This window comes from Procambarus clarkii, chromosome 5 (genome assembly GCF_040958095.1).
Source record: "Procambarus clarkii isolate CNS0578487 chromosome 5, FALCON_Pclarkii_2.0, whole genome shotgun sequence".
Taxonomy (NCBI): Eukaryota; Metazoa; Arthropoda; class Malacostraca; order Decapoda; family Cambaridae; genus Procambarus; species Procambarus clarkii.
In genome coordinates, this window is record NC_091154.1 from 50,449,872 (window position 1) to 50,474,284 (window position 24,413).

General features: G+C 45.5%; 2 protein-coding genes across 2 annotated transcripts; one reads left to right on the forward strand and one right to left on the reverse strand.

Moving 5' to 3' along the window:
* The first annotated feature begins 566 nt into the window (after window positions 1-566).
* Window positions 567-20,961, forward strand: LOC138352173 (uncharacterized). Its single transcript, XM_069304441.1, has 5 exons — window positions 567-617; window positions 11,506-11,610; window positions 11,827-12,319; window positions 12,881-13,215; window positions 17,416-20,961. The coding sequence occupies exons 1-5, from the start codon at window positions 567-569 to the stop codon at window positions 19,075-19,077; spliced, it is 2,646 nt and encodes an 881-aa protein (XP_069160542.1). The 3' UTR covers window positions 19,078-20,961.
* A 495-nt stretch (window positions 20,962-21,456) lies between these two features.
* LOC138352180 (uncharacterized) lies at window positions 21,457-21,804 on the reverse strand. The gene has a single exon (XM_069304451.1). It carries the CDS (start codon window positions 21,802-21,804, stop codon window positions 21,457-21,459), a length of 348 nt encoding a protein of 115 aa, XP_069160552.1.
* Window positions 21,805-24,413: the final 2,609 nt, after the last annotated feature.

Here is a 24,413-nt window from a genome sequence, read left to right on the forward strand (position 1 = left end):
AGACCCATCACTGAAGACGGAAACGGAGTGGGAGTGAGAAGAAAAGTGCTCACATAGTTTTAGATCCGTAGGAGGGGTAAAAGCTTTAGGGATGCGGGTCAAGGACGTACAAAACTGCGGAAGGGGGACTCTCCACGGGGACAAAGAAGGAACTACACGAGGAGAAATATTAGAAATACGAATGGAAAGAGAATCCTGTAAGCGAGATAACCGGACAAAAAGAGGGAGGTGGTGAAGAGGAACAGGAACCGCAGGAGGGGTAAAAGTTAAAGCACGACAGAGGCGAGAGGAAGGGTGTTGCAAGGACCGAGCAAGATAGCGAAGACAGTAGTGATCACGGCGGTCCTGGAGAGATAGGAACCCAGTGTCAACATACAAGCTGAGGACGGGAGTCGAACGAAAGGCACCAGAACTGAGGCGCAACCCAGTATGGTGCAAAGCATCAAGACGGCGAAGAGTGGAAGGAGAAGCAGACGAGTAAGCAGGGCAACTATAATCGAGCTTAGACAGGACAAGAGAGAGGAATGTAAAGCAAGGAGAGTGCGCCTATCCGCTCCCCAAGAAGTATGGGACAATACCCAAAGGCGGGTAAGGGCCTTCGAGCCCTCAACGCTGAGGTAAGAGATATGGGGAGACCAAGACAAACGAGTGTCAAAGAATAACCTCAAAAGCTTCACGGAATCTTTGTAATCAAGGAGATGACCATAAAGTGACAAAGAGGGACGAAGAACGATCCGTTTCCGAGTAAAAGTCATGGCACAAATCTTAGTAGTAGAGAACTTGAAGCCATGATCGGTGGCCCAAGACGACACGGCATCTATCGCAAGTTGAAGCCGGCGCTGAAGGAGAGGCGAATCATCACCCTGACAGTAAAGGTTAAGATCATCAACATAGAGAGCGGAGAAGGCGCCTGAAGGAAGAGAGGAAAGAAGACGATTGAGAGCAACCAGAAAAAGATTAGTGCTCAGAACACTACCCTGGGGCACACCTTCGTATTTGTGAAAAGAGGCAGAGAGAGCGGTACCAAGCCTCACCCGAAAGGAACGACGAGAGAGGAAGCTGCGGAGAAAGAGACGGAGATGACCACGAAGGCCAAAAGAATGAAGCTGGGATAGAATATGATAACGCCAAGTGGTGTCGTAAGCCTTTTCCAGGTCAAAAAGGACGGCAACAACGGAGGTCTTCGCAGCAAAAGCAGTACGAATATAGACCTCCAAGTTCACCAGGACATCTGTTGTGCTGAGGCATCCAGTTGGAATAGTGACAACCATACACCAGTTGGAATAGTGACCACCATACACCAGTTGGTATAGTGACCACCGTATGCCAATTGGTATAGTGACCACCATACACCACTTAGTAAAGTGAACACCATACACCAGTTGGTATAATGTACACCATACACCAGTTGGTATAGTGACCACCATACACCAGTTGGTATAGTGACCACCATACACCTGTTGGTATTGTGACCACCATACACCAGTTGGTATAGTGACAACCATACACCAGTTGGTATAGTGTACACCATACACCAGTTGGTATATTGTACACCATACACCAGTTGGTACAGTCTCAACCATACACCAGTTAGTATAGTGTACACCATACACCAGTTGGTACAGTCTCAACCATACACCAGTTAGTATAGTGTCCACCATACACCAGTTGGTACAGTCTCCACCATACACCAGTTGGTATAGTGACCACCATATACCAGTTAGAATAGTGTCCACAATACATCAGTTGGTATAGTGACCACCATACACAAGTTGGTATAGTGATCATCATACTATATTAAAGTGAACCGGCGGCTGAGTGGAGAGAACAGTGGGCGAGTGATCCTGTGGTCCCGGGTTCGATCCCGGGCACCGGCCACAAACGATGGGCAGAGTTTCTTTCACCCTGATGCCCCTGTTACCTAGCAGTAAATTGCCTGGGAGTTAGTCAGCTGTCACGGGCTGCTTCCTGGAGTTTGAGGCCTGGTCAAGGACCGGACCGAGGGGACACTAAAGCCCCGATATCATCTAGAGATAACCTTTCAAGATAGATCATACACCAGTTGTTATAGAGTCCACCATACACCAATTGGTATAGTGACCACCATACACCAGATAGTATAGTGACCGACATAAACCAGTTGGTATAGTGACCACCATACACAAGTTGGTATAGTGACCACCATACACTAATTGGTATAGTGACCACCATACACCAGGTAGTATAGTGACCAACATACACCAGTTGGTATAGTGACCACCATACACCAGTTGGTATAGTGACCACCATACACCAGTTGATATAGTGACCACCATACACAGGTTGGTATAGTGTCCACCATACACAGGTTGGTATAGTGTCCACCATACACCAGTTGGTATAGTGTCCCCCATACACCAATTGATATAGTGACCACCATACACCAGTTGGTATAGTGACCACCATATACCAGTTGGTATAGTGTCCACCATACACCAGTTGGTATAGTGTCCACCCTACACTAGTTGGAATAGTGACCACCATACACCAGGTAGTATAGTGACCACCATACACCAGTTGGTATAGTGTCCACCATACACAAGTTGGTATAGTCACCACCATACACTAATTGGTATAGTGACCACCATACACCAGGTAGTATAGTGATCACCATACACCAGTTGGTATAGTGACCACTTACACCAGTTGGTATAGTGACCACCAAACACCAGTTGGTATAGTGACCACCATACACCAGTTGGTGTAGTGTCCACCATACACTAGTTGGAATAGTGACCGCCATACACCAGTTGGTATAGTGACCACCATACACCAGTTGGCATAGTGACCACCATACACCAGTTGTTATAGTGTCCACCATACACCAATTCTTATAGTGATCACCATACACCAGGTGGTATGGTGTCCACAATACACCAGTTGGTATAATGTCCACAATACACCAGTTGGTATAGTGTCCACCATACACTAGTTGGAATAGTGATCACCATATACCAGTTGGTATAGTGACCACCATACATCAGTTGACATACTGTCCACTATACAGCAGTTGGTATAGTGTACACTATACACCAGTTGTGTATTGTCCACCATACACCAGTTGGTATAGTGACCACCATACACCAGTTCGAATAGTGTCCCCCATGCACCAGTTGGTATAGTGACCACCATACACCAGTTGGTAGTGTCCATCATACACCAGTTGCTACAGTGTCCACTATACACCAGTTGCTATAGTGTCCATTATACACCAGGTGGTATAGTGTCGACCATACACCAGTTGGTATAGTGACCACCATACACCAGTTGGTATTGTGTCCACCATTCACCAGTTGGTATAGTGACCCCCATGCACCAATTCTTATAGTGATCATCATACACCAGTTGGTATGGCGACCACCATACACCAGTTGGTATAGTGACCCCCATGCAACAATTCTTATAGTGATCATCATACACCAGTGGGTATAGTGACCGCCATACACCAGTAGGTATAATGACCACCATACACCAGTTGGAATAGTGACCACCATACACCAGTTGGTATAGTGTCCACCATACACCAGTTGGTATAGTGTCCATCATACACCATTTGCTATAGTGTCCACTAAACACAAGATGGTATAGTGTCCACTATACACCAGTTGGTATAGTGATCACCATACACCTGTTGGTATAATGACCATTATACACCAGTTGCTATAGTGACCACCATACACCAGTTGATATAGTGTCCACCATGCACAAGTTGGTATAGTGACCACTATACACAAGTTGATATAGTGACCACCATTCACCTGTTGGTATAGTGACCACCATACACCAGTTAGTATAGTGACCAACATACACCAGTTGGTATTGTGACCTGCATACACCAGTTGGTATAGTGATCACCATACATCAGTTGGTACAGTGACCACCATACACCAGTTGGTATTGTGTCCACCATACACCAGTTGGTATAGTGTCCACCATACACCAGTTGGTATAGTGTCCACCATACACCAGTTGGTATTGTGACCACCATACACCAGTTGGTATAGTGTCGACCATACACCAGTTGGTATAGTGTCCACCATACACCAGTTGGTATAGTGTCCACCATACACCAGGTGGTATAGCGTCCACCATACACCAGGTGGTATAGTGTCCACCATACACCAGTTGGTATAGTGTCCACCATTCACCAGGTGGTATAGTGTCCACCATACACCAGGTGGTATAGCGTCCACCATACCCCAGGTGGTATAGTGTTAACCATACACCATTTGGTATAGTGACCACCATACACTAGTTGGTATAGTGACCACTATACAACTGTTGGTATAGTGACCAAACCACACACAAGAAGATGAGGCGACGACGACGTATCGGTCCGTCCTGGACCATTACCAATGTTGACTGTGATGAGACGAGGGAGGCACGGGCGTAAGGCGCGAGAGGTGAGCAGGAGGAAAACTTAGAGGAAGGTAAAAGTAAAATGAAAGATAGCGGTAAAAATGGGTATGAAAGGGTAATAATAGGTGTAAATGGAACGAAATTGATGATAAAAGAAAAAGACGAAAAAGAAAAAAAATGAGGGGAAGACTTATGTTAGATTACGGTTGTTAGAAAGTTTAAAGCATTTCAATATATAATGTGAAAAGGAAGAGTCAACAGCAACAAAACCTGGGCTAAGGTTCATGTTGGGTATATGTGTATCAGAGCCGATTCGACAAGACTGCGTCTGTGTAGAGTAGAGGCATGAAAGAATAATTTAGAAGATCAATCAATACGATGATTAGAATCCCTGACATGGCAGAAGAGAGCATTGGTTGTGTCGGCAGACTTAAAACTTCTTGTGTTCCTTAACTCTGTCATTCAGTGTACGACCAGTTTCACCAAAGTATTGGAGAGGACAAGACGAACAGGAAATAGAATAGACACCAGCAGCATTAGAAGCAGGAGGAGCAGTGTGAACCTGATTACTACTGTGTTAGTTTGTCGAAAGGCAGCTTTATTGTAAGAGTACGAATGGTATTAGTAAGATTTTTGAGTTCACATATGAAGGGAAGCCAGAGCACAGTGGTACTAGTGTTGAATATAGGTTTGGGATGAAAGAAATTTTGTTTAGCTTTAGAATAAGCGCAGTTGATAAACTGTAAGCAGGGTAACCAAGGCGAGAGAAAGATTTGTAAATAAAGAATATTTCAGAATCAAGAAACTGAGGGTCGCTGATGTGTAGAGCGCAGAGGAAGAGAGAGACGAGGACACTTTTCTTAACAGAAGGAGGATGGTAATAAAAGAAGTGAATGTACATACCACTATGCATAGATGTGCGGTAGACAGAGAAAGAGAAGCCAGACATAGAGATGTGGACATGAACGTCAAGAAAAGGAAGGAGGGAATTAGATTCTCATTCAACTTTGAACTGGATGGAAGGAGACAGATTGTTAAGAGAGGAGAGGAAAGGCTAGAAAAGACTGAGGTCATGAGGCCATAAAGCCCAATTGTCATCAACATAGCGAAGCCAGAGAGAGGGACGAGAATCAATAGTGGGAAGCAGAACAGTTTCGAAAGATTCTATGCAGAGATTGGCAAGAATAGGGGAGAGAGGGGAACCCATAGTGCCACCAAAAGTTTGAGAGAAGTTTTGACCGTTGAAAGAGAAGGAGTTAGAGTCAACACAGAGTCTAATGAGTTCGATGAAGACGTCAGTGGGGAGTTGGAAGTTTAATGTCAACCAATATTTTTTTTGCTAGTTGTATATGAAAAGGACTGCAATTGTTCCATGTTTCAGTACTGCAGCTAAATAGGAGGGGAGATTTAATTTTTTTTCAACGAATATTACATTTTCAAGTGAGTTAAAACCTTTTACCTTTTCATATGTAATCATTTTATGACACTTTTCTGACACATTAACATATAAAAAAGGATCTGTAGGAGGGGATTTTCCAAAACACCTTTAGTTTTCCTAATACAAATAGTCAAAGTTCCCTCCAAAAATTATGCAAATATATCATGTTTATTGCTATTATAAAATCAATAAATGAACTTAGGAAAAAACGCTACCTACAGATTTCAGAGACATAAACTTTACATATAAGGTGCAAGTTTCATGTAAACTGAATAAAAATGAAAGAGTACCAACTCGTTTATGTTACTTGAAAAAAATATAAAAAAAAATTAGAGTCTAAGGTGCTGCCATCTGTGGCTGAGGTTGACATTAACCAATTTCCTCCAAAATTGGCACCCTTACAGATAGGTTTACGTGCAGTCAGGTGTATAAGTTTCATGCAAATCATCCGATAAACAAATATGAAAAATAGAATTGAAAAAACAAAAAAAAAATTTAACTTATTTTTTTAATAAAACTAATAAAAAGGGGGGTACCACCTTTGGTGCAATTATAGGGACCCACAGCCTCAGAGAAGGGAACACAGAGCATTCAGGGAAAAACTTGCCATTTAACTCTGAATACGTGAGAGTGTTCGCTTCTCCTACCACCCCCCTTTTTTTATGGTGTACACTTTATTATGCAAGGTCATACAGTTACATATCTGATTTTATACAAAAAATTAACATTAAGAGGACACAAAAAAAAGTTCGCTTCCTAAAGGCTGTAGATTTCCTCGAACTCCTCCGACCCCGGGCAGGAACCGAGGATGCAGCGAGCATTCCCCCTCTGGATCACGACACTGAGGCGCTGAAAGAGAAAACTTGCTGCTCTAGGGTCTCTTGTGGTGTCAATGAGCTTGGAACCAAGATCCTTAAGAAACCTTCTTGCACTCGCTCTCCATGGGCCTAGGGTCTCAGACCCTATTGGAACGAAGTTGTACCGGTGATCTAATTGCCTGTACTTGGCTGACTTGTCTCTTTGTCTGCGTGTCGCTGCAGCTCCTGCTGTGCCGGCAGAGAGGTTGATGTATGTGGTTGCCAGGGTGGATACACAAGTATAGTCCCATGCCAACTGTCTGCCACCCTTCCACGGACGCAGTGTGATTCCATCTGGTCGGCCGGCAAAGCTAACAGAGTCACGGTTCAGTAGGTTGCGGGGCTCTCTCTCCGCTGGACACTGAGCAGAGGCAAGGCTTCTTTTAATGATGTCATTGACTTCGTCGTGTCTAGTGTGCCAACCACCAGATTTTCCACAGTGCAGGCCATGCAATCTATATTCGTCAGCATCTGCCTCGCCGCAAATACACCAATGAACAGTGTGGATAGGGGCAACAAGACAGAGAGCGACTGCAATACGGAGCTCCTGCGGAGCAAGACGTGTGCCTGTCGCAGACATAGGGACTGCCAAAAGGAAGTCCCCTGCATGGGGAGCCTGCACAGCTGTGAGGCATGCACGATCACTGGGGGTTGTTGCTGCCTCCAGCAAAGCTGTGGCTTCTTTGTCTACAATGGGGCTGTCCCAACTGGATTGTTTCTTGGCTTTCGGCATGGCTGGTCTGAGTGCTGGGTCTGCCATGGCACCCCATTTCGTGTCGCATTCCATGTAGTGGGGGTCCTGTATCCCCGCTACATCACTCAGGGTGTCAGGTAGAATTTCCTTAACCAGGTCATCTGATGCTGAGGAGGAAGACAAAAACTAATTATATATATATTTTTAATATATGCTATTGTGATAGCTGAGAGTCATAGACATGATTTCAGTTGACACCTGTGTTAGATAATCGTTTTTGACCATTTTCGAAAATTGTTGACACATAATTCAATATTTTTTTTTCTCTTTTCCTGTTTATGCTACGATGCTGAAACTTGGACCAGATGAAATACTGTTTATATACAACTCGTCAAAAAAGTTTAATTGAAATCAAACCAGTTTTCATTTATTGCATATTTTGATCTAAGGCCTCTAGGGGAACATTAATAAACAGAGAGTCATGAGAGTCGGAGAAACCTGGAATTTTTCACATCCAAGTCTATATTTGCGTGTTGTAGACGTCCCCCCACACCCAAAGATTCTGTAGCTATCTGAGTCGAACCAGAGACCCAAAGATTTCACCAATTTATTGGGGAGGTTTCCATAGTCTCTCCCATATGTTTCAGTCTGGGCTTGATTGTCACAATATTTTGGTGGACTAGGGAATTGGTTTGGATCACTTATTCTATTAAAAAAATCAAATTCTGTTTGCATTACCCTTAGTAGTGTGCCTAATCTAGAGTATTGAGTAGTATCAATAGCCATGGTCCGAGGGGGTTCTGGTGTCTCAGTGGGAACAGTGACATTGGCCACTAAGACTTGTGGCTTTTGTTCAGGCCACTGGCCACTGATTAGCCAATAGGGACCATTGAACCACATCTCTGCTTTGGTTAATTGCCTTCATGTGAATACTCTTGAAAGGTAGTCAACTGGATTTTCCTTTATGGGCACATGTCTTAGCTTGTACCCTGCTGACAACTCTCTTATTTTCTTACACGATTATTCACGTAAGGGGTTTTGTTATGGTTATTTCTTACCCATTACAGGACTGCCTCATTATCTGACCACACCACTGTCTTAGTGAAGTGGAGATTACTTAGTGGTCAGGCAATGAGCCAAGCGAACTCCTATCAATAAAGCTGTGAATTCCATTTGTGTCAATGACCGTTTCTTAAACGGTGCCACTCTAGCTTTAGATGTGAGCAGTGTGGCCTGCTCATTGGTCACTAGATAGGCTACAGTGCCATATACCTTTCCTGAAGCATCACAGAACACATGCAGCATGATAGGTTGATTAGGGCTAATAGTATTGTGAGAGAACTTAAGGTTGCTTAGGATACTTTGATCTGTTGTCAACTGCTGCCACCTTTCCCTCAAGTCATTGGCAACAGATCATCCCAACCTAATTTGTTTCGCCAGCACTCCTGCATGAGGCGTTTGCCCTTAATTAAATATATTAATTATATTAGAATTAATTAATAAATTTAATTAATTCTAAATTATTAATTAATAAATATATTAATTAGAAAATATATTAATTCAGGAAAACTTGGCTTATTAGGCAAATCGAGCCTTGCATAGTAGGCCGAGTACGACGTTCTGGCTACTAGGTACAACATTTATATATATATATATATATATATATATATATATATATATATATATATATATATATATATATATATATATATATATATATATATATATATATATATATATATATATTTATATTTATATATATATATATATATATATATATATATATATATATATATTTATATTTATATATATATTTGTCGTACCTAATAGCCAGAACGCACTTCTCCGCCTACTATGCAAGGCCCGATTTGCCTAATATTTAATTAAATTGGTTAGTGAGCTACTCTACAGTTTGTTAAGTGAAAGACCAAGTGATCTTATCTGTCAAGAAGATTTCTACATTAACTATCAGAAACACGAGTGTGTGGGCAACAAGTGTAGTCCAGACAGTCAGTGGGGACCTCGTGACTCTGCGTCTCAGTATCCAGCTTGTTGAAACAGATGGATTGGTCTCTCAGGTCATCACAGTAGATCTGCCAAAAGGTCATATAGTAACAATTGCTTCAACCTACTATCAATTGGCACAGTTTAGACAAATCTGAAAGTTAATTAATAAAGAGTAGTGAGAGACTCACTCTGTTTGGTTAGTATGCATGCCTCATAACCCGGCTGAATCACTAATTTTACTGAGCTCAGAAATAAAAGTAGAAACATTTAAATACAACCAGGACGAGGTCTCTAGTAATTGGAGGATGCGGCAGCGGAAGTGAAGATAATCTGGTCCACGAACAGAAAGCAGCTGCCAGGAGCACCTCACGAGAGCCTCGCAGATCTCTTACTTAATGGCCGACCATCCTCCCTCTCCCCCGGGGCTAGTCACGCCACTCCTCCCTCTCCCCCGGGACTAGTCACGCCACTCCTCCCTCTCCCCCGGGACTAGTCACGCCACTCCTCCCACTCCCCCGGGACTAGTCACGCCACTCCTCCCTCTCCCCCGGGACTAGTCACGCCACTCCTCCCTCTCCCCCGGGACTAGTCACGCCACTCCTCCCTCTCCCCCGGGACTAGTCACGCCACTCCTCCCACTCCCCCGGGACTAGTCACGCCACTCCTCCCTCTCCCCCGGGACTAGTCACGCCACTCCTCCCTCTCCCCCGGGACTAGTCACGCCACTCCTCCCACTCCCCCGGGACTAGTCACGCCACTCCTCCCTCTCCCCCGGGACTAGTCACGCCACTCCTCCCTCTCCCCCGGGACTAGTCACGCCACTCCTCCCTCTCCCCCGGGACTAGTCACGCCACTCCTCCCTCTCCCCCGGCACTAGTCACGCCACTCCTCCCTCTCCCCCGGCACTAGTCACGCCACTCCTCCCTCTCCCCCGGGACTAGTCACGCCACTCCTCCCTCTCCCCCGGGACTAGTCACGCCACTCCTCCCTCTCCCCCGGGACTAGTCACGCCACTCCTCCCTCTCCCCCGGGACTAGTCACGCCACTCCTACGTCCGTGAATTTAATTCGTTCATGAACGAAGAGAGGAAGGTGTTAAATTATGTATATTATATGTATATATATTATACATATAATATGTATTATATTGGTCTCAGTTACAAGGAGCATTTTTTTTAATGCTTGGAACGCTGTACGGAGACTAATTCAGTAACTGAGACATATAATATGTAAATAGAATTCATTGTGTGACTATTTAAAAAACGCACGAAACACATAAGTCACAGGAGAAAGTCACTGAGTTCTATCTAGATTTTGATTAAATCCAATCTAATACAGCAATTGCAAATGAAAGCAGATGGCAGACTGGCGTTATTGGAAGTCAGGCAAAATAAGTCATCGTGCGGATGTGGTGGGTGAAGCAACCACCCTCCAACGCTTCCAGGAAACTTCTGGTGTTCACTAACTAGAAATTAATAATGTTTGTAAAATTAATTTCCTGGCGCAGAAAATTTATCATGTTGTATCAGGGGTTAGTACTCTAGGTCTCGGAAATTTCCCACACATGTAGGATAAAGCTACTTTATGGTGCACAATTACCATAGTGAAAGGAGGCATATTGAGCATGTAAGATTGGGGAGGGGGAGGTAAATTGGTTTGGAATAATAGGGAGATGAGACAGAACCCTCCCTGCCTCACTAGTGCAGCACAATTTCTATGTGTATTTGCAGACGCTGTATAATGTGTTTACAGGTGTTGGTGCATGTCTTACAACAATATAATGTGTTTACAGGTGTTGGTGCATGTCTTACAACAATATAATGTGTTTACAGGTGTTGGTGCATGTCTTACAACAATATAATGTGTTTACAGGTGTTGGTGCATGTCTTACAACAATATAATGTGTTTACAGGTGTTGGTGCATGTCTTACAACAATATAATGTGTTTACAGGTGTTGGTGCATGTCTTACAACAATATAATGTGTTTACAGGTGTTGGTGCATGTCTTACAACAATATTATGTGTTTACAGGTGTTGGTGCATGTCTTACAACAATATATTGTGTTTACAGGTGTTGGTGCATGTCTTACAACAATATAATGTGTTTACAGGTGTTCCTTCATATACTGGAGGAAGAACGTGCTAAGATCAAAGAGCTGGGGGAGCTTGGTGCAGGTGTTGATGTAGTAAGAGAGCTTGGTGCAGGTGTTGATGTAGTAAGAGAGCTTGGTGCAGGTGTTGATGAAGTAAGAGAGGTTGGTGCAGGTGTTGATGTAGTAGGAGAGCTTGGTGCAGGTGTTGATGAAGTAAGAGAGCTTGGTGCAGGTGTTGATGAAGTAAGAGAGCTTAGTGGAGGTGTTGATGTAGTAAGAGAGCTTGGTGCAGGTGTTGATGGAGTAAGAGAGCTTGGTGCAGGTGTTGATGTAGTAAGAGAGCTTGGTGCAGGTGTTAATGTAGTAAGAGAGCTTGGTGCAGGTGTTGATGAAGTAAGAGAGCTTGGTGCAGGTGTTGATGAAGTAAGAGAGCTTGGTGCAGGTGTTGATGGAGTAAGAGAGCTTGGTGCAGGTGTTGATGTAGTAGGAGAGCTTGGTGCAGGTGTTGATGAAGTAAGAGAGCTTGGTGCAGGTGTTGATGAAGTAAGAGAGCTTGGTGCAGGTGTTGATGAAGTAAGAGAGCTTGGTGCAGGTGTTGATGTAGTAAGAGAGCTTGGTGCAGGTGTTGATGTAGTAGGAGAGCTTGGTGCAGGTGTTGATGAAGTAAGAGAGCTTGGTGCAGGTGTTGATGAAGTAAGAGAGCTTGGTGCAGGTGTTGATGAAGTAAGAGAGCTTGGTGCAGGTGTTGATGAAGTAAGAGAGCTTGGTGCAGGTGTTGATGTAGTAAGAGAGCTTGGTGCAGGTGTTGATGAAGTAAGAGAGCTTAGTGCAGGTGTTGATGGAGTAAGAGAGCTTGGTGCAGGTGTTGATGAAGTAAGAGAGCTTGGTGCAGGTGTTGATGAAGTAAGAGAGCTTGGTGCAGGTGTTGATGTAGTAAGAGAGCTTGGTGCAGGTGTTGATGTAGTAAGAGAGCTTAGTGCAGGTGTTGATGAAGTAAGAGAGCTTAGTGCAGGTGTTGATGGAGTAAGAGAGCTTGGTGCAGGTGTTGATGAAGTAAGAGAGCTTGGTGCAGGTGTTGATGAAGTAAGAGAGCTTGGTGCAGGTGTTGATGAAGTAAGAGAGCTTGGTGCAGGTGTTGATGAAGTAAGAGAGCTTGGTGCAGGTGTTGATGAAGTAAGAGAGCTTGGTGCAGGTGTTGATGAAGTAACAGAGCTTGGTGCAGGTGTTGATGTAGTAAGAGAGCTTAGTGCAGGTGTTGATGAAGTAATAGCACTGAAATGTGTTTAAAGGTGTTGGTGAATGTGTTACAAAAATACAATGTGTTTACAGGTGTTCTTTCATGTACTGGAGCAAGAACGTGATAAAATTAAAGAGTTGGGAGAGCTTGGTGCAGGTGTTGATGAAGTAATATCCACCATAAGAGGCGAGGCCCCATGGAGAGCCTGCTGGCCCCAAGGCAGGTCAGTGGTGAGCCTGACTCAGCTCATGGTTCAGGCGGCTCGTGCCAAGTGCACCTTGACCTGCAGCTTCCTCCACCTGGCTGGTGCTCAGTCCTCCTTATGTAGCAAGTCCGGCGCGAGTCCTCTGCACGCTGCCCTGGACGCTGGACACTGGGAGCTGGCGGCCCGGATGGTGAAGGACATGGACGGCTCTCTGTATGTTCCTGACCCCACAGGTCGCCTGCCCACAGTCACCCTGCCTCCACACCTCGCCCACTCTCTGGAGCAGGTCAGTGTTCATGCTCCACACCTCACACACTGTCTGGAGCAGGTCAGTGTACATGCTCCACACCTCGCCCACTCTCTGGAGCAGGTCAGTGTACATGCTCCACACCTCGCCCACTCTCTGGAGCAGGTCAGTGTACACGCTCCACACCTCGCCCACTCTCTGGAGCAGGTCAGTGTTCATGCTCCACACCTCACCCACTCTCTGGAGCAGGTCAGTGTACATGCTCCACACCTCGCCCACTCTCTGGAGCAGGTCAGTGTACACGCTCCACACCTCGCCCACTCTCTGGAGCAGGTCAGTGTTCATGCTCCACACCTCACCCACTCTCTGGAGGAGGACAGTGTACATGCTCCACACCTCACCCACTCTCTGAAGGAGGTCAGTGTACATGCTCCACACCTCACCCACTCTCTGGAGGAGGTCAGTGTACATGCTCCACACCTCACCCACTCTCTGAAGGAGGTCAGTGTACATGCTCCACACCTCACCCACTCTCTGGTGGAGGTCAGTGTACATGCTCCACACATCACTCACTCTCACGAGGAGGACAGTATACATGCTCTACACCTCACCCCACTCTCTGGAGGTCAGTATACATGCTCCACACATCACTCACTCTCTGGAGTAGGTCAGTGTACATGCTCCACACATCACTCACTCTCACGAGGAGGACAGTATACATGCTCTACACCTCACCCCACTCTCTGGAGGTCAGTATACATGCTCCACACATCACTCACTCTCTGGAGGAGGACAGTATACATGCTCTACACCTCACACACTCTCTGGAGGAGGACAGTATACATGCTCTACACCTCACCCACTCTCTGGTGGAGGTCAGTATACATGCTCCACACATCACCCCACTCTCTGGAGGTCAGTATACATGCTCCACACATCACTCACTCTCTGGAGGAGGACAGTATACATGCTCTACACCTCACCCACTCTCTGGTGGAGGTCAGTATACATGCTCCACACATCACCCCACTCTCTGGAGGTCAGTATACATGCTCCACACATCACTCACTCTCTGGAGGAGGACAGTATACATGCTCTACACCTCACACACTCTCTGGAGGAGGACAGTATACATGCTCTACACCTCACACACTCTCTGAAGGAGGACAGTATACATGCTCTACACCTCACACACTCTCTGGAGGAGGACAGTATACATGCTCTACACCTCACACACTCTCTGAAGGAGGACAGTATACATGCTCTACACCTCACCCACTCTCTGGTGGAGGTCAGTATACATGCTCCACACATCACCTTACTCTCTGGAGGTCAGTATACATGCGCCACACATCACTCACTCTCTGGAGGAGGACAGTATACATGCTCTACACCTCACACACTCTCTGGAGGAGGACAGTATACATGCTCTACACCTCACACACTCTCTGAAGGAGGACAGTATACATGCTCTACACCTCACCCACTCTCTGGAGTAGGTCAGTGTACACGCTCCACACCTCACCCACTCTCTGGAGTAGGTCAGTGTACACGCTCCACACCTCACCCACTCTCTGGAGGAGGTCAGTGTACACGCTCCACACCTCACCCGCTCTCTGGAGGAGGTCAGTGTACATGCTCCACACCTCACCCACTCTCTGGAGGAGGTCAGTGTACATGCTCCACACCTCACCTGCTCTCTGGAGGAGGTCAATGTACATGCTCCACACCTCACCCACTCTCTGGAGCAGGTCAGTGTACATGCTCCACACCTCACCCACTCTCTGGAGGAAGTCAGTGTACATGCTCCACACCTCACCCACTGTCTGGAGCAGGTCAGTGTACATGCTCCACACCTCACCCACTCTCTGGAGGAGGTCAGTGTACATGCTCCACACCTCACACACTCTCTGGAGGAGGTCAGTGTACATGCTCCACACCTCACCCACTCTCTGGAGCAGGTCAGTGTACATGCTCCACACCTCACCCAGTCTCTGGAGCAGGTTAGTGTAAATGCTCCACACCTCACCCACTCTCTGGAGCAGGTCAGTGTACACGCTCCACACCTCACCCACTCTCTGGAGGAGGTCAGTGTACATGCTCCACACCTCACCCAGTCTCTGGAGCAGGTTAGTGTAAATGCTCCACACCTCACCCACTCTCTGGAGCAGGTCAGTGTACATGCTCCACACCTCACACACTCTCTGGAGCAGGTCAGTGTTCATGCTCCACACCTCACCCACACTCTGGAGTAGGTCAGTGTACACGCTCCACACCTCACACACTCTCTGGAGGAGGTCAGTGTACATGCTCCACACCTCACCCGCTCTCTGGAGTAGGTCAGTGTACATGCTCCACACCTCACTCAGTATGTGGGTGAGGTGCTCCACCTCCACAAGTCAGTCGTTCACCTCACTACATTCATACTTTACTTGGCATGACTAACTAAACTAACATCCATTTAAGGAAATTGATCAATATGCAGTTATATATATTCAGTGATATTCCATTGACTGGTACACTATAGTACTATGATCTCTCTCTCTTACACCAGCCCACATATTGTGCCTAACAAGTAGAACTGTCCCACTTAGCCTAGTAAGCGAGGCTGAACATGCAGAATAAATAAAATATTCCTGTTTGGATGACATTTCAAGTACATTTTGTTAACGTTGTGTTGTAACACCATAAATGGTTGTATTTAATAATTTACATACAACGAGTGTCATTAAACAGGATATTGGCGGCGCCAGGCTGTCGATCCTTGGCATGTCAAAAGTCACACCTTATGAGTGTTAATTGTCACAGGTTGAGTAGGTCAGGTCGTATTATGTGACCTCGGTCTCTGCTAAACTGATAACTGCAGGCGGGTGGCTGTGTTCTTTCCATCAAACAAGCCGCTGTCTTTGTGTGTAGGAAGATATCAATAGGCTATCTTTCGGTAGGAGGAGTTTAGCTGTCGGTTCTCCCTTAAATACCTGAGAAATTGTACATTTGAGAGATAGACAGAGAGAGAGAGAGTGAGGTTCCAGTAGCCCAGACTAGGTCTGTCTGTCATGGCACCTGTCCCACCGGTCTGTCCCAGGCCGGTGGGGACTCTGTCAGCCGTATCTTCCCCTCCTTGCTGACCATTTTATACTCTGACTTTGGTGAGTGAAATTGTTTGATTGAAGTATTTTGTGTTTTCCAACTTATATGTTGTGTGATTTTTAGGGACAGTCAGCCGTAGGTGCTCTCAAATTATTGTGTGGTGACTCAAATTATTAATTAATGTTGATATCTGAACATAAAGGGGACAGGGATGAGTTATGATATCCATATGATTGTGAATTTTCCTGAATATATACATATAAAGTAATAATTGATTATCTTACTCTTAAATTGTCTTTAATTCTGATCCCAAGATTTTGGATTCATGTCTATGATATAGTGAAAGCTAGAGTGGAGAGCACTAGGAAGTTTACTTGCTAAAGATTATGACATAATAATTCTTGATGATATGATATAAATACTTACAGTCGTTACATGATAACATCAGTTAATATTGTAGGACAGACAAGTTCCATTCATTGTCTTATAAATAACTCTTGAATGAATGGTGGCAGAACTTCTTCTTCCTTCCCCCATCCTTCTTCCTTCTTTTTTCCTCTCATCTTCTAGGACTTCTACTACATTCTACTCCTCTACCCTACCTATCTACCTCTTATCTAATCTACCTACTCTAACCCATTTTCTCCCATTCTAAACTTTCCCTTTCTCCTGACCGCTCTTCCTCACTCCTCCCCTCCACCTCACTCTCTCTCACTCTATGCGTTTTTAACTTTTCATTTTTCTCTATTTTCCGTTATGTTACAACATCAATAATACTTTATAATAACTATTTTAATATTATATTTTGGTTGTGCTGAGGAATAATCTGTATATTTTGTAATATGAGGTTACAAAGTTTTTTTGGTCTAAAATATACAAATTGTATATAATTTATGTTATAATTTATGTATCTATCAGTGTATAAGATAAAAATAGTAGCATTAACAATTGTTTGTGAGGCATTTCGGTTTCTTCAACAACTTCTTTACGGCAATAGTTACAACAATCTGCAAGAGGCATTATTATAATGATTTTTTTAATTTTTTTTCTTTCTTTCGATATCTATTGCTTTTTATTTAAAAAAATGAAATCAGATATCGTTGGCATTAAAATGTTGTGATAATAATTATATCCCAACATATTTTACAGAGTATTTATAACAAGGAAAGGAACAAGCTGCAGGACCTACTGGAGAAGACAAAACACCCCAGCGACAAGGATCAGGTGCAAGAGATTCTGGACGTTCAGGAAATTCTCTTCACGAGCTACTTCAAGAAGACAGCAGGAGCTAGAGGATCCCGAGTGCGGTCCACAGGACCCCAGGCTCTCCTGGTGGCCTCACGAAGTGGGCTGCAGCAGCTGATATACCTCCTGGTGAAGGTGGGAGGCCTGGCTGTAGACACACTAGTGGATCCCACCGGTGCCACCACTGCTCTTCACCAGGCAGCCGCTCATGGCAAGTCTGGCTGCGTCCTCCTCCTCCTGAGCCTTGGTGCCCAGCCGCTCCTGCCTGACAGATATGGCCACACACCTCCCCACCTCGCTGCAATGTTCGGCCATCAACACACTTATCAACTTTTAGCAGAATTTATCATGGAACCCCAACCTTTCTGCAGGGCGGGAACTACCCCACAAGAAGTCTGTAGACATTTCTCTCAATATCTGCAGAAGTACAATATACGTGAAACTGTATCATCAGCTGATTCTGAACACATAAATAATGACCCAACAGAAGCTGCTATGAATCTTCTCCGCCGTATTCACTTAAGGAACTTGGTGAGAGACTTAGAGAAGACAACGGTTGACTTTACCATGCGTGAAGCACAAGAGGTCAAGGATGAAGTAATGAGAGAGCTTCAACAAATTACAGAAAATGTTTCAAATAAAACTTTTAGAGGGGAACTGAGACTGTCTGGGAGCGCTGCAGATGGTACAAGGCTCTATTGTCCCGATGAGTTTGATGTTAATTTTGTTCTCCAGAAGCTTTCTGGAGTCGAAGTTAAAGTTATACAACAAACAGAGAAAGAAGTCTTAGCCAGCGGTCACAAGTTAAAAGTCAAAATTAAGACTAAAAATGCAAGTCTCCATGGGAATAACTTAGTAACAAAGTTTTATGATGAAGTGGGAGAGTGCCTGAAGAACTACACCATCGGTGACAAGCGTCTTAGTCTAGTGCCACCTGGCCTGACCAGGACGCAGGTGGGCGTGGCACTGTCGCTGGCCTGGCAGGGAAGTGAGTATCCGCTGTTGTTGGTCAGTGTTGACTTAGTGCCAGTGGTGGTGGTGCCATGGCCTGAGGAGATCAGCAGACCTCCCCTCACGCCCGACTCCTCACAAATAATCCAGCTCAGCAACACAGAAGATGGGTCGTGGAGGTGTAGCCTGGCTGCGACAGAGGTGGAGGTGCTGCAGCAGCTGGAGCCTCAGGAGCGCCGGGTGTTTCTCACCTGCAAGACTCTCCTCTCCCGCTTGAAGGCTGAGCCTTGGATGCCCAGACACGTCAAGAACCAGTTTTCCTGGTGGGACTCCCGCTATTGGAAAGTTCCAACTCCTACAGGATTCTGCCTCAAAAATTCCTTCCTGAGACAGTTGCAAAGGAAGCGAGAGCAAGGAATCGACTGGCACGAGCAAGACATATTGATCATAGTGAAGTCTGTCTTCAAAGACATGTGTCATGAGATGGATGATCCATCAACTGTTGTCGAGTCTCTCGTGCCAGCCAAAGTTAATGCCTACTTCGGTGGAGATTGTGAAAAGCCCAAGATGGGTGAAGGAGCTCCCGAAATTGTTAGCTATCTTGACACTGTCTAAGATAGCTGGAAAACCCTAGAGAGGTTACTTAGGACTAGGACTGGGCTTCCTTAACAAGTGAGTCATTAACTTCAGCTGTGAGACTGTAGGGACTCAGGGAGTCTTCTGTTGACAGAACACTTATACTTGCAGGAGTTTACAGGACAAGAAGGATACATAAGGAAGGTGAGCCTCTCAATGGGATCATTATTGGCAGGATTTGTAATGGTCTTCCGCCTCAACAACATCAATTCATTTAACGTTATATTCCACCTTGTTCTGTTAGGCCCTGGAAGTCCTCTCCTGTTACCTGTTATTATTGTCAGAGGAGAGATATTAAACACTCATTGTTGTCATGGTGACTGTTGTCATGGTGACTGTTGTCATGGTGACTGTTGTCATGGTGACTGTTGTCATCATGACTGTTGTCATGGTGACTGTTGTCATGGTGACTGTTGTCATGGTGACTGTTGTCATGGTGACTGTTGTCATGGTGACTGTTGTCATGGTGACTGTTGTCATGGTGACTGTTGTCATGGTGACTGTTGTCATGGTGACTGTTGTCATGGTGACTGTTGTCGTGGTGACTGTTGTCATGGTGACTGTTGTCATGGTGACTGTTGTCATGGTGACTGTTGTCATGGTGACTGTTGTCATGGTGACTGTTGTCATGGTGACTGTTGTCATGGTGACTGTTGTCATGGTGGCTGTTGTCATGGTGACTGTGGTCATGGTGACTGTTGTCATGGTGACTGTTGTCATGGTGACTGTTGTCATGGTGACTGTTGTCATGGTGGCTGTTGTCATGGTGACTGTGGTCATGGTGACTGTTGTCATGGTGACTGTTGTCATGGTGACTGTGGTCATGGTGACTGTTGTCATGGTGACTGTTGTCATGGTGACTGTTGTCATGGTGACTGTTGTCATGGTGACTGTTGTCATGGTGGCTGTTGTCATGGTGACTGTGGTCATGGTGACTGTTGTCATGGTGACTGTTGTCATGGTGACTGTGGTCATGGTGACTGTTGTCATGGTGACTGTTGTCATGGTGACTGTTGTCATCATGACTGTTGTCATGGTGACTGTTGTCATGGTGACTGTTGTCATGGTGACTGTTGTCATGGTGACTGTTGTCATCATGACTGTTGTCATGGTGACTGTTGTCATGGTGACTGTTGTCATGGTGACTGGTCATGGTGACTGTTGTCATGGTGGCTGTTGTCATGGTGACTTGTCATGGTGACTGTTGTCATGGTGACTGTTGTCATAATTGTAGGTGTGTGTGTGTGTGTGTGTGTGTGTGTGTGTGTGTGTGTGTGTGTGTGTGTGTGTGTGTGTGTGTGTGTGTGTGTGTGTGTGTGAGCGTGTTGGTGTGGTGTGAGATGGTGAGGGAGGTGTTGACTAGCTTCAATCCGCTGACATGGCAGTACGTAACAAGGAGGGCCTTGTGTACTGCAGGACCTGCCTGGGTCCTATAAGGGCTAGTTTTGCTTCTCAGTCCTTATTTGGGCACGAGGGAAGAGTATACAGCTTCCCCACGTTGGGGATGGCTGGTAGATTCAGTTAGAGGCAAGCTTTCAGAGAGGGAAGGTGACAGCCAGCTTCCTCACCCTGACGGGTGACACCCAGACACCCTCAGGGTGTATCCGTCTGAGTTCAGAAGGTGAGAGTTCAGTTATGCATTGTCTTAAGCCAGAAGTGTGTCTTAGTGGTGACAAGCTAGTGGAGTCTGAACCATTTAGCCATGTATGGTGTGGGCGTGAATGGAGTGGGTGATCTCCCACTTTTTAATTTGGCCAATATTGTGTTAAATAATAGAATGTCAAAGTGTTAAATATCAATTGCTGGAAATTGAAATAATCTGAAATAATTTGATTCAATAAATGTCTATGTGTAAAATTACAAGCTTGACTTGCCTGCAAGCTTGACTTTAGTTCAGTCCTCTTTTTGAATCAATGTCCCCTCAAGTAAGAGTGAAGGATAGAGATACCTAGATGAGGAAGTGAGAGATAACTAAATTAAGCAGTGTTCCTGTCGCATTGTATAAATAAGTGGAATTTATATTTAGTTTCAATGACAGGTGGTGGCAGGTTTCATCAGAACATCAGTATAGTATAACAGCATAGATAGAATAAAGTCAGTCCACTCACCTTACTCCTTCTTATCCCTTCTTCCTTCCCCCTCCTCCTTCCTTCATTCCTCCTACCTCCACTCTTCCCTGTGCGCCTCTCGTTTTCTATTGCCAGACGGACGAGTTCCCCCTCAACCTTATCCATGTCTGTCCCCTCTCTTCTCTTCCCTCCTCCTCCCCTCCTTTCTTCCCTACTTTGCTGTTTTTTCTCACCATTACAGAGTAGATAGAGAAAACTAGATGTTACACTGTTGTCACCATGACAGTTGTCATGTGACTGTTGTCATGATGGCTGTTGTCATGGTGGCTGTTGTCATGGTGGCTGTTGTCATGGTGACTGTTGTCACGGTGGTTGTTGTCATGGTGGCTGTTGTCACGGTGACTGTTGTCAAGGTGACTGTTGTCATGGTGACCGTTGTCACGGTGGCTGTTGTCATGGTGGTTGTTGTCATGGTGGCTGTTGTCATGGTGGTTGTTGTCATGGTGGTTGTTGTCATGATGGCTGTTGTCATGGTGACTGTTGTCACGGTGGCTGTTGCCATGGTGGTTGTTGTCATGGTGACTGTTGTCATGGTGACTGTTGTCATGGTGGCTGTTGTCACGGTGGTTGTTGTCATGGTGGCTGTTGTCATGGTGACTGTTGTCATGGTGGTTGTTGTCATGGTGGCTGTTGTCATGGTGACTGTTGTTACGGTGGCTGTTGTCATGGTGGTTGTTGTCATGGTGGCTGTTGTCACGGTGGCTGTTGTCATGGTGACTGTTGTCATGGTGGTTGTTGTCATGGTGGTTGTTGTCATGATGACTGTTGTCACCGTGACTGTTGTCACGGTGGCTGTTGTCATGGTGGCTGTTGTCACCGTGACTGTTGTCACGATGGCTGTTGTCACCGTGACTGTTGTCACGGTGGCTGTTGTCATGGTGGCTGTTGTCACCGTGACTTTTGTCACGGTGGCTGTTGTCATGGTGGTTGTTGTCATGGTGGCTGTTGTCATGGTGACTGTTGTCATGGTGACTGTTGTCACGGTGGCTGTTGTCATGGTGGTTGTTGTCATGGTGACTGTTGTCATGGTGACTGTTGTCATTATGGCTGTTGTCACGGTGGTTGTTGTCATGGTGGCTGATGTCATGGTGACTGTTGTCACGGTGGCTGTTGTCATGGTGGTTGTTGTCATGGTAGTTGTTGTCATGATGGCTGTTGTCACCGTGACTGATGTCACGGTGGCTGTTGTCATGGTGGCTGTTGTCATGGTGGTTGTTGTCATGGTGACTGTTGTCATGGTGACTGTTGTCATGGTGACTGTTGTCATGGTGACTGTTGTCATGGTGACTGTTGTCATGGTGACTGTTGTCAATATGACTGTTGTCATGGTGACTGTTGTCATGGTGACTGTTGTCATGGTGACTGTTGTCATGGTGACTGTTGTCATGGTGACTGTTGTCATGGTGACTGTTGTCATGGTGACTGTTGTCAATATGACTGTTGTCATGGTGGCTGTTGTCATGGTGACTGTTGTCATGGTGACTGTTGTCATGGTGACTGTTGTCAATATGACTGTTGTCATAGTGACTGTTGTCATTGTGATTGTTGTCATGGTGACTGTTGTCATGGTGACTGTTGTCATGGTGACTGTTGTCAATATGACGGTTGTCATGGTGACTGTTGTCATGGTGACTGTTGTCATGGTGACTGTTGTCAATATGACTGTTGTCATGGTGACTGTTGTCATGGTGACTGTTGTCATGGTGACTGTTGTCATGGTGACTGTTGTCATGGTGACTGTTGTCATGGTGACTGTTGTCAATATGACTGTTTTCATAGTGACTGTTGTCATGGTGGCTGTTGTCATGGTGACTGTTGTCAATATGACTGTTGTCATAGTGACTGTTGTCATAGTGACTGTTGTCATGGTGACTGTTGTCATGGTGACTGTTGTCAATATGACTGTTGTCATGGTGACTGTTGTCATGGTGACTGTTGTCATGGTGACTGTTGTCATGGTGGCTGTTGTCAATATGACTGTTGTCATTGTGGCTGTTGTCATGGTGACTGTTGTCATGGTGGTTGTTGTCATGGTGGTTGTTGTCATGATGGCTGTTGTCACGGTGGCTGTTGTCATGGTGGCTGTTGTCACCGTGACTGTTGTCACGATGGCTGTTGTCACCGTGACTGTTGTCACGGTGGCTGTTGTCATGGTGGCTGTTGTCACGGTGACTTTTGTCACGGTGGCTGTTGTCATGGTGGTTGTTGTCATGGTGGCTGTTGTCAAGGTGACTGTTGTCATGGTGACTGTTGTCACGGTGGCTGTTGTCATGGTGGTTGTTGTCATGGTGACTGTTGTCATGGTGACTGTTGTCATGGTGGCTGTTGTCACGGTGGTTGTTGTCATGGTGGCTGTTGTCATGGTGACTGTTGTCACGGTGGCTGTTGTCATGGTGGTTGTTGTCATGGTAGTTGTTGTCATGATGGCTGTTGTCACCGTGACTGTTGTCACGGTGGCTGTTGTCATGGTGGCTGTTGTCATGGTGGTTGTTGTCATGGTGACTGTTGTCATGGTGACTGTTGTCAATATGACTGTTGTCATGGTGACTGTTGTCATGGTGACTGTTGTCATGGTGACTGTTGTCATGGTGGCTGTTGTCAATATGACTGTTGTCATGGTGACTGTTGTCATGGTGGCTGTTGTCAATATGACTGTTGTCATGGTGACTGTTGTCATGGTGACTGTTGTCATGGTGACTGTTGTCATGGTGACTGTTGTCATCATGACTGTTGTCATGGTGACTGTTGTCATGGTGGCTGTTGTCACGGTGGTTGTTGTCATGGTGGCTGTTGTCATGGTGACTGTTGTCATGGTGACTGTTGTCATGGTGACTGTTGTCATGGTGACTGTGGTCATGGTGACTGTTGTCATGGTGACTGTTGTCATGGTGACTGTTGTCATCATGACTGTTGTCATGGTGACTGTTGTCATGGTGACTGTTGTCATGGTGACTGTTGTCATGGTGACTGTTGTCATCATGACTGTTGTCATGGTGACTGTTGTCATGGTGACTGTTGTCATGGTGACTGGTCATGGTGACTGTTGTCATGGTGGCTGTTGTCATGGTGACTTGTCATGGTGACTGTTGTCATGGTGACTGTTGTCATAATTGTAGGTGTGTGTGTGTGTGTGTGTGTGTGTGTGTGTGTGTGTGTGTGTGTGTGTGTGTGTGTGTGTGTGTGTGT

Coding starts and splice junctions, on each gene's coding strand:
- LOC138352173 (XM_069304441.1), top strand. CDS start 567: ATGGGACAATACCCAAAGGCGGGTAAGGGCCTTCGAGCCCTCAACGCT. Junction 618..11,505: donor TTCGAGCCCTCAACGCTGAG/GTAAGAGATATG, acceptor ATGTGTTTACAG/GTGTTCCTTCATATACTGGA. Junction 13,216..17,415: donor TCGCCCACTCTCTGGAGCAG/GTCAGTGTTCAT, acceptor CATATTTTACAG/AGTATTTATAACAAGGAAAG.
- LOC138352180 (XM_069304451.1), bottom strand. CDS start 21,804: ATGACAACAACCACCGTGACAACAGCCACCATGACAACAGTCACCATG.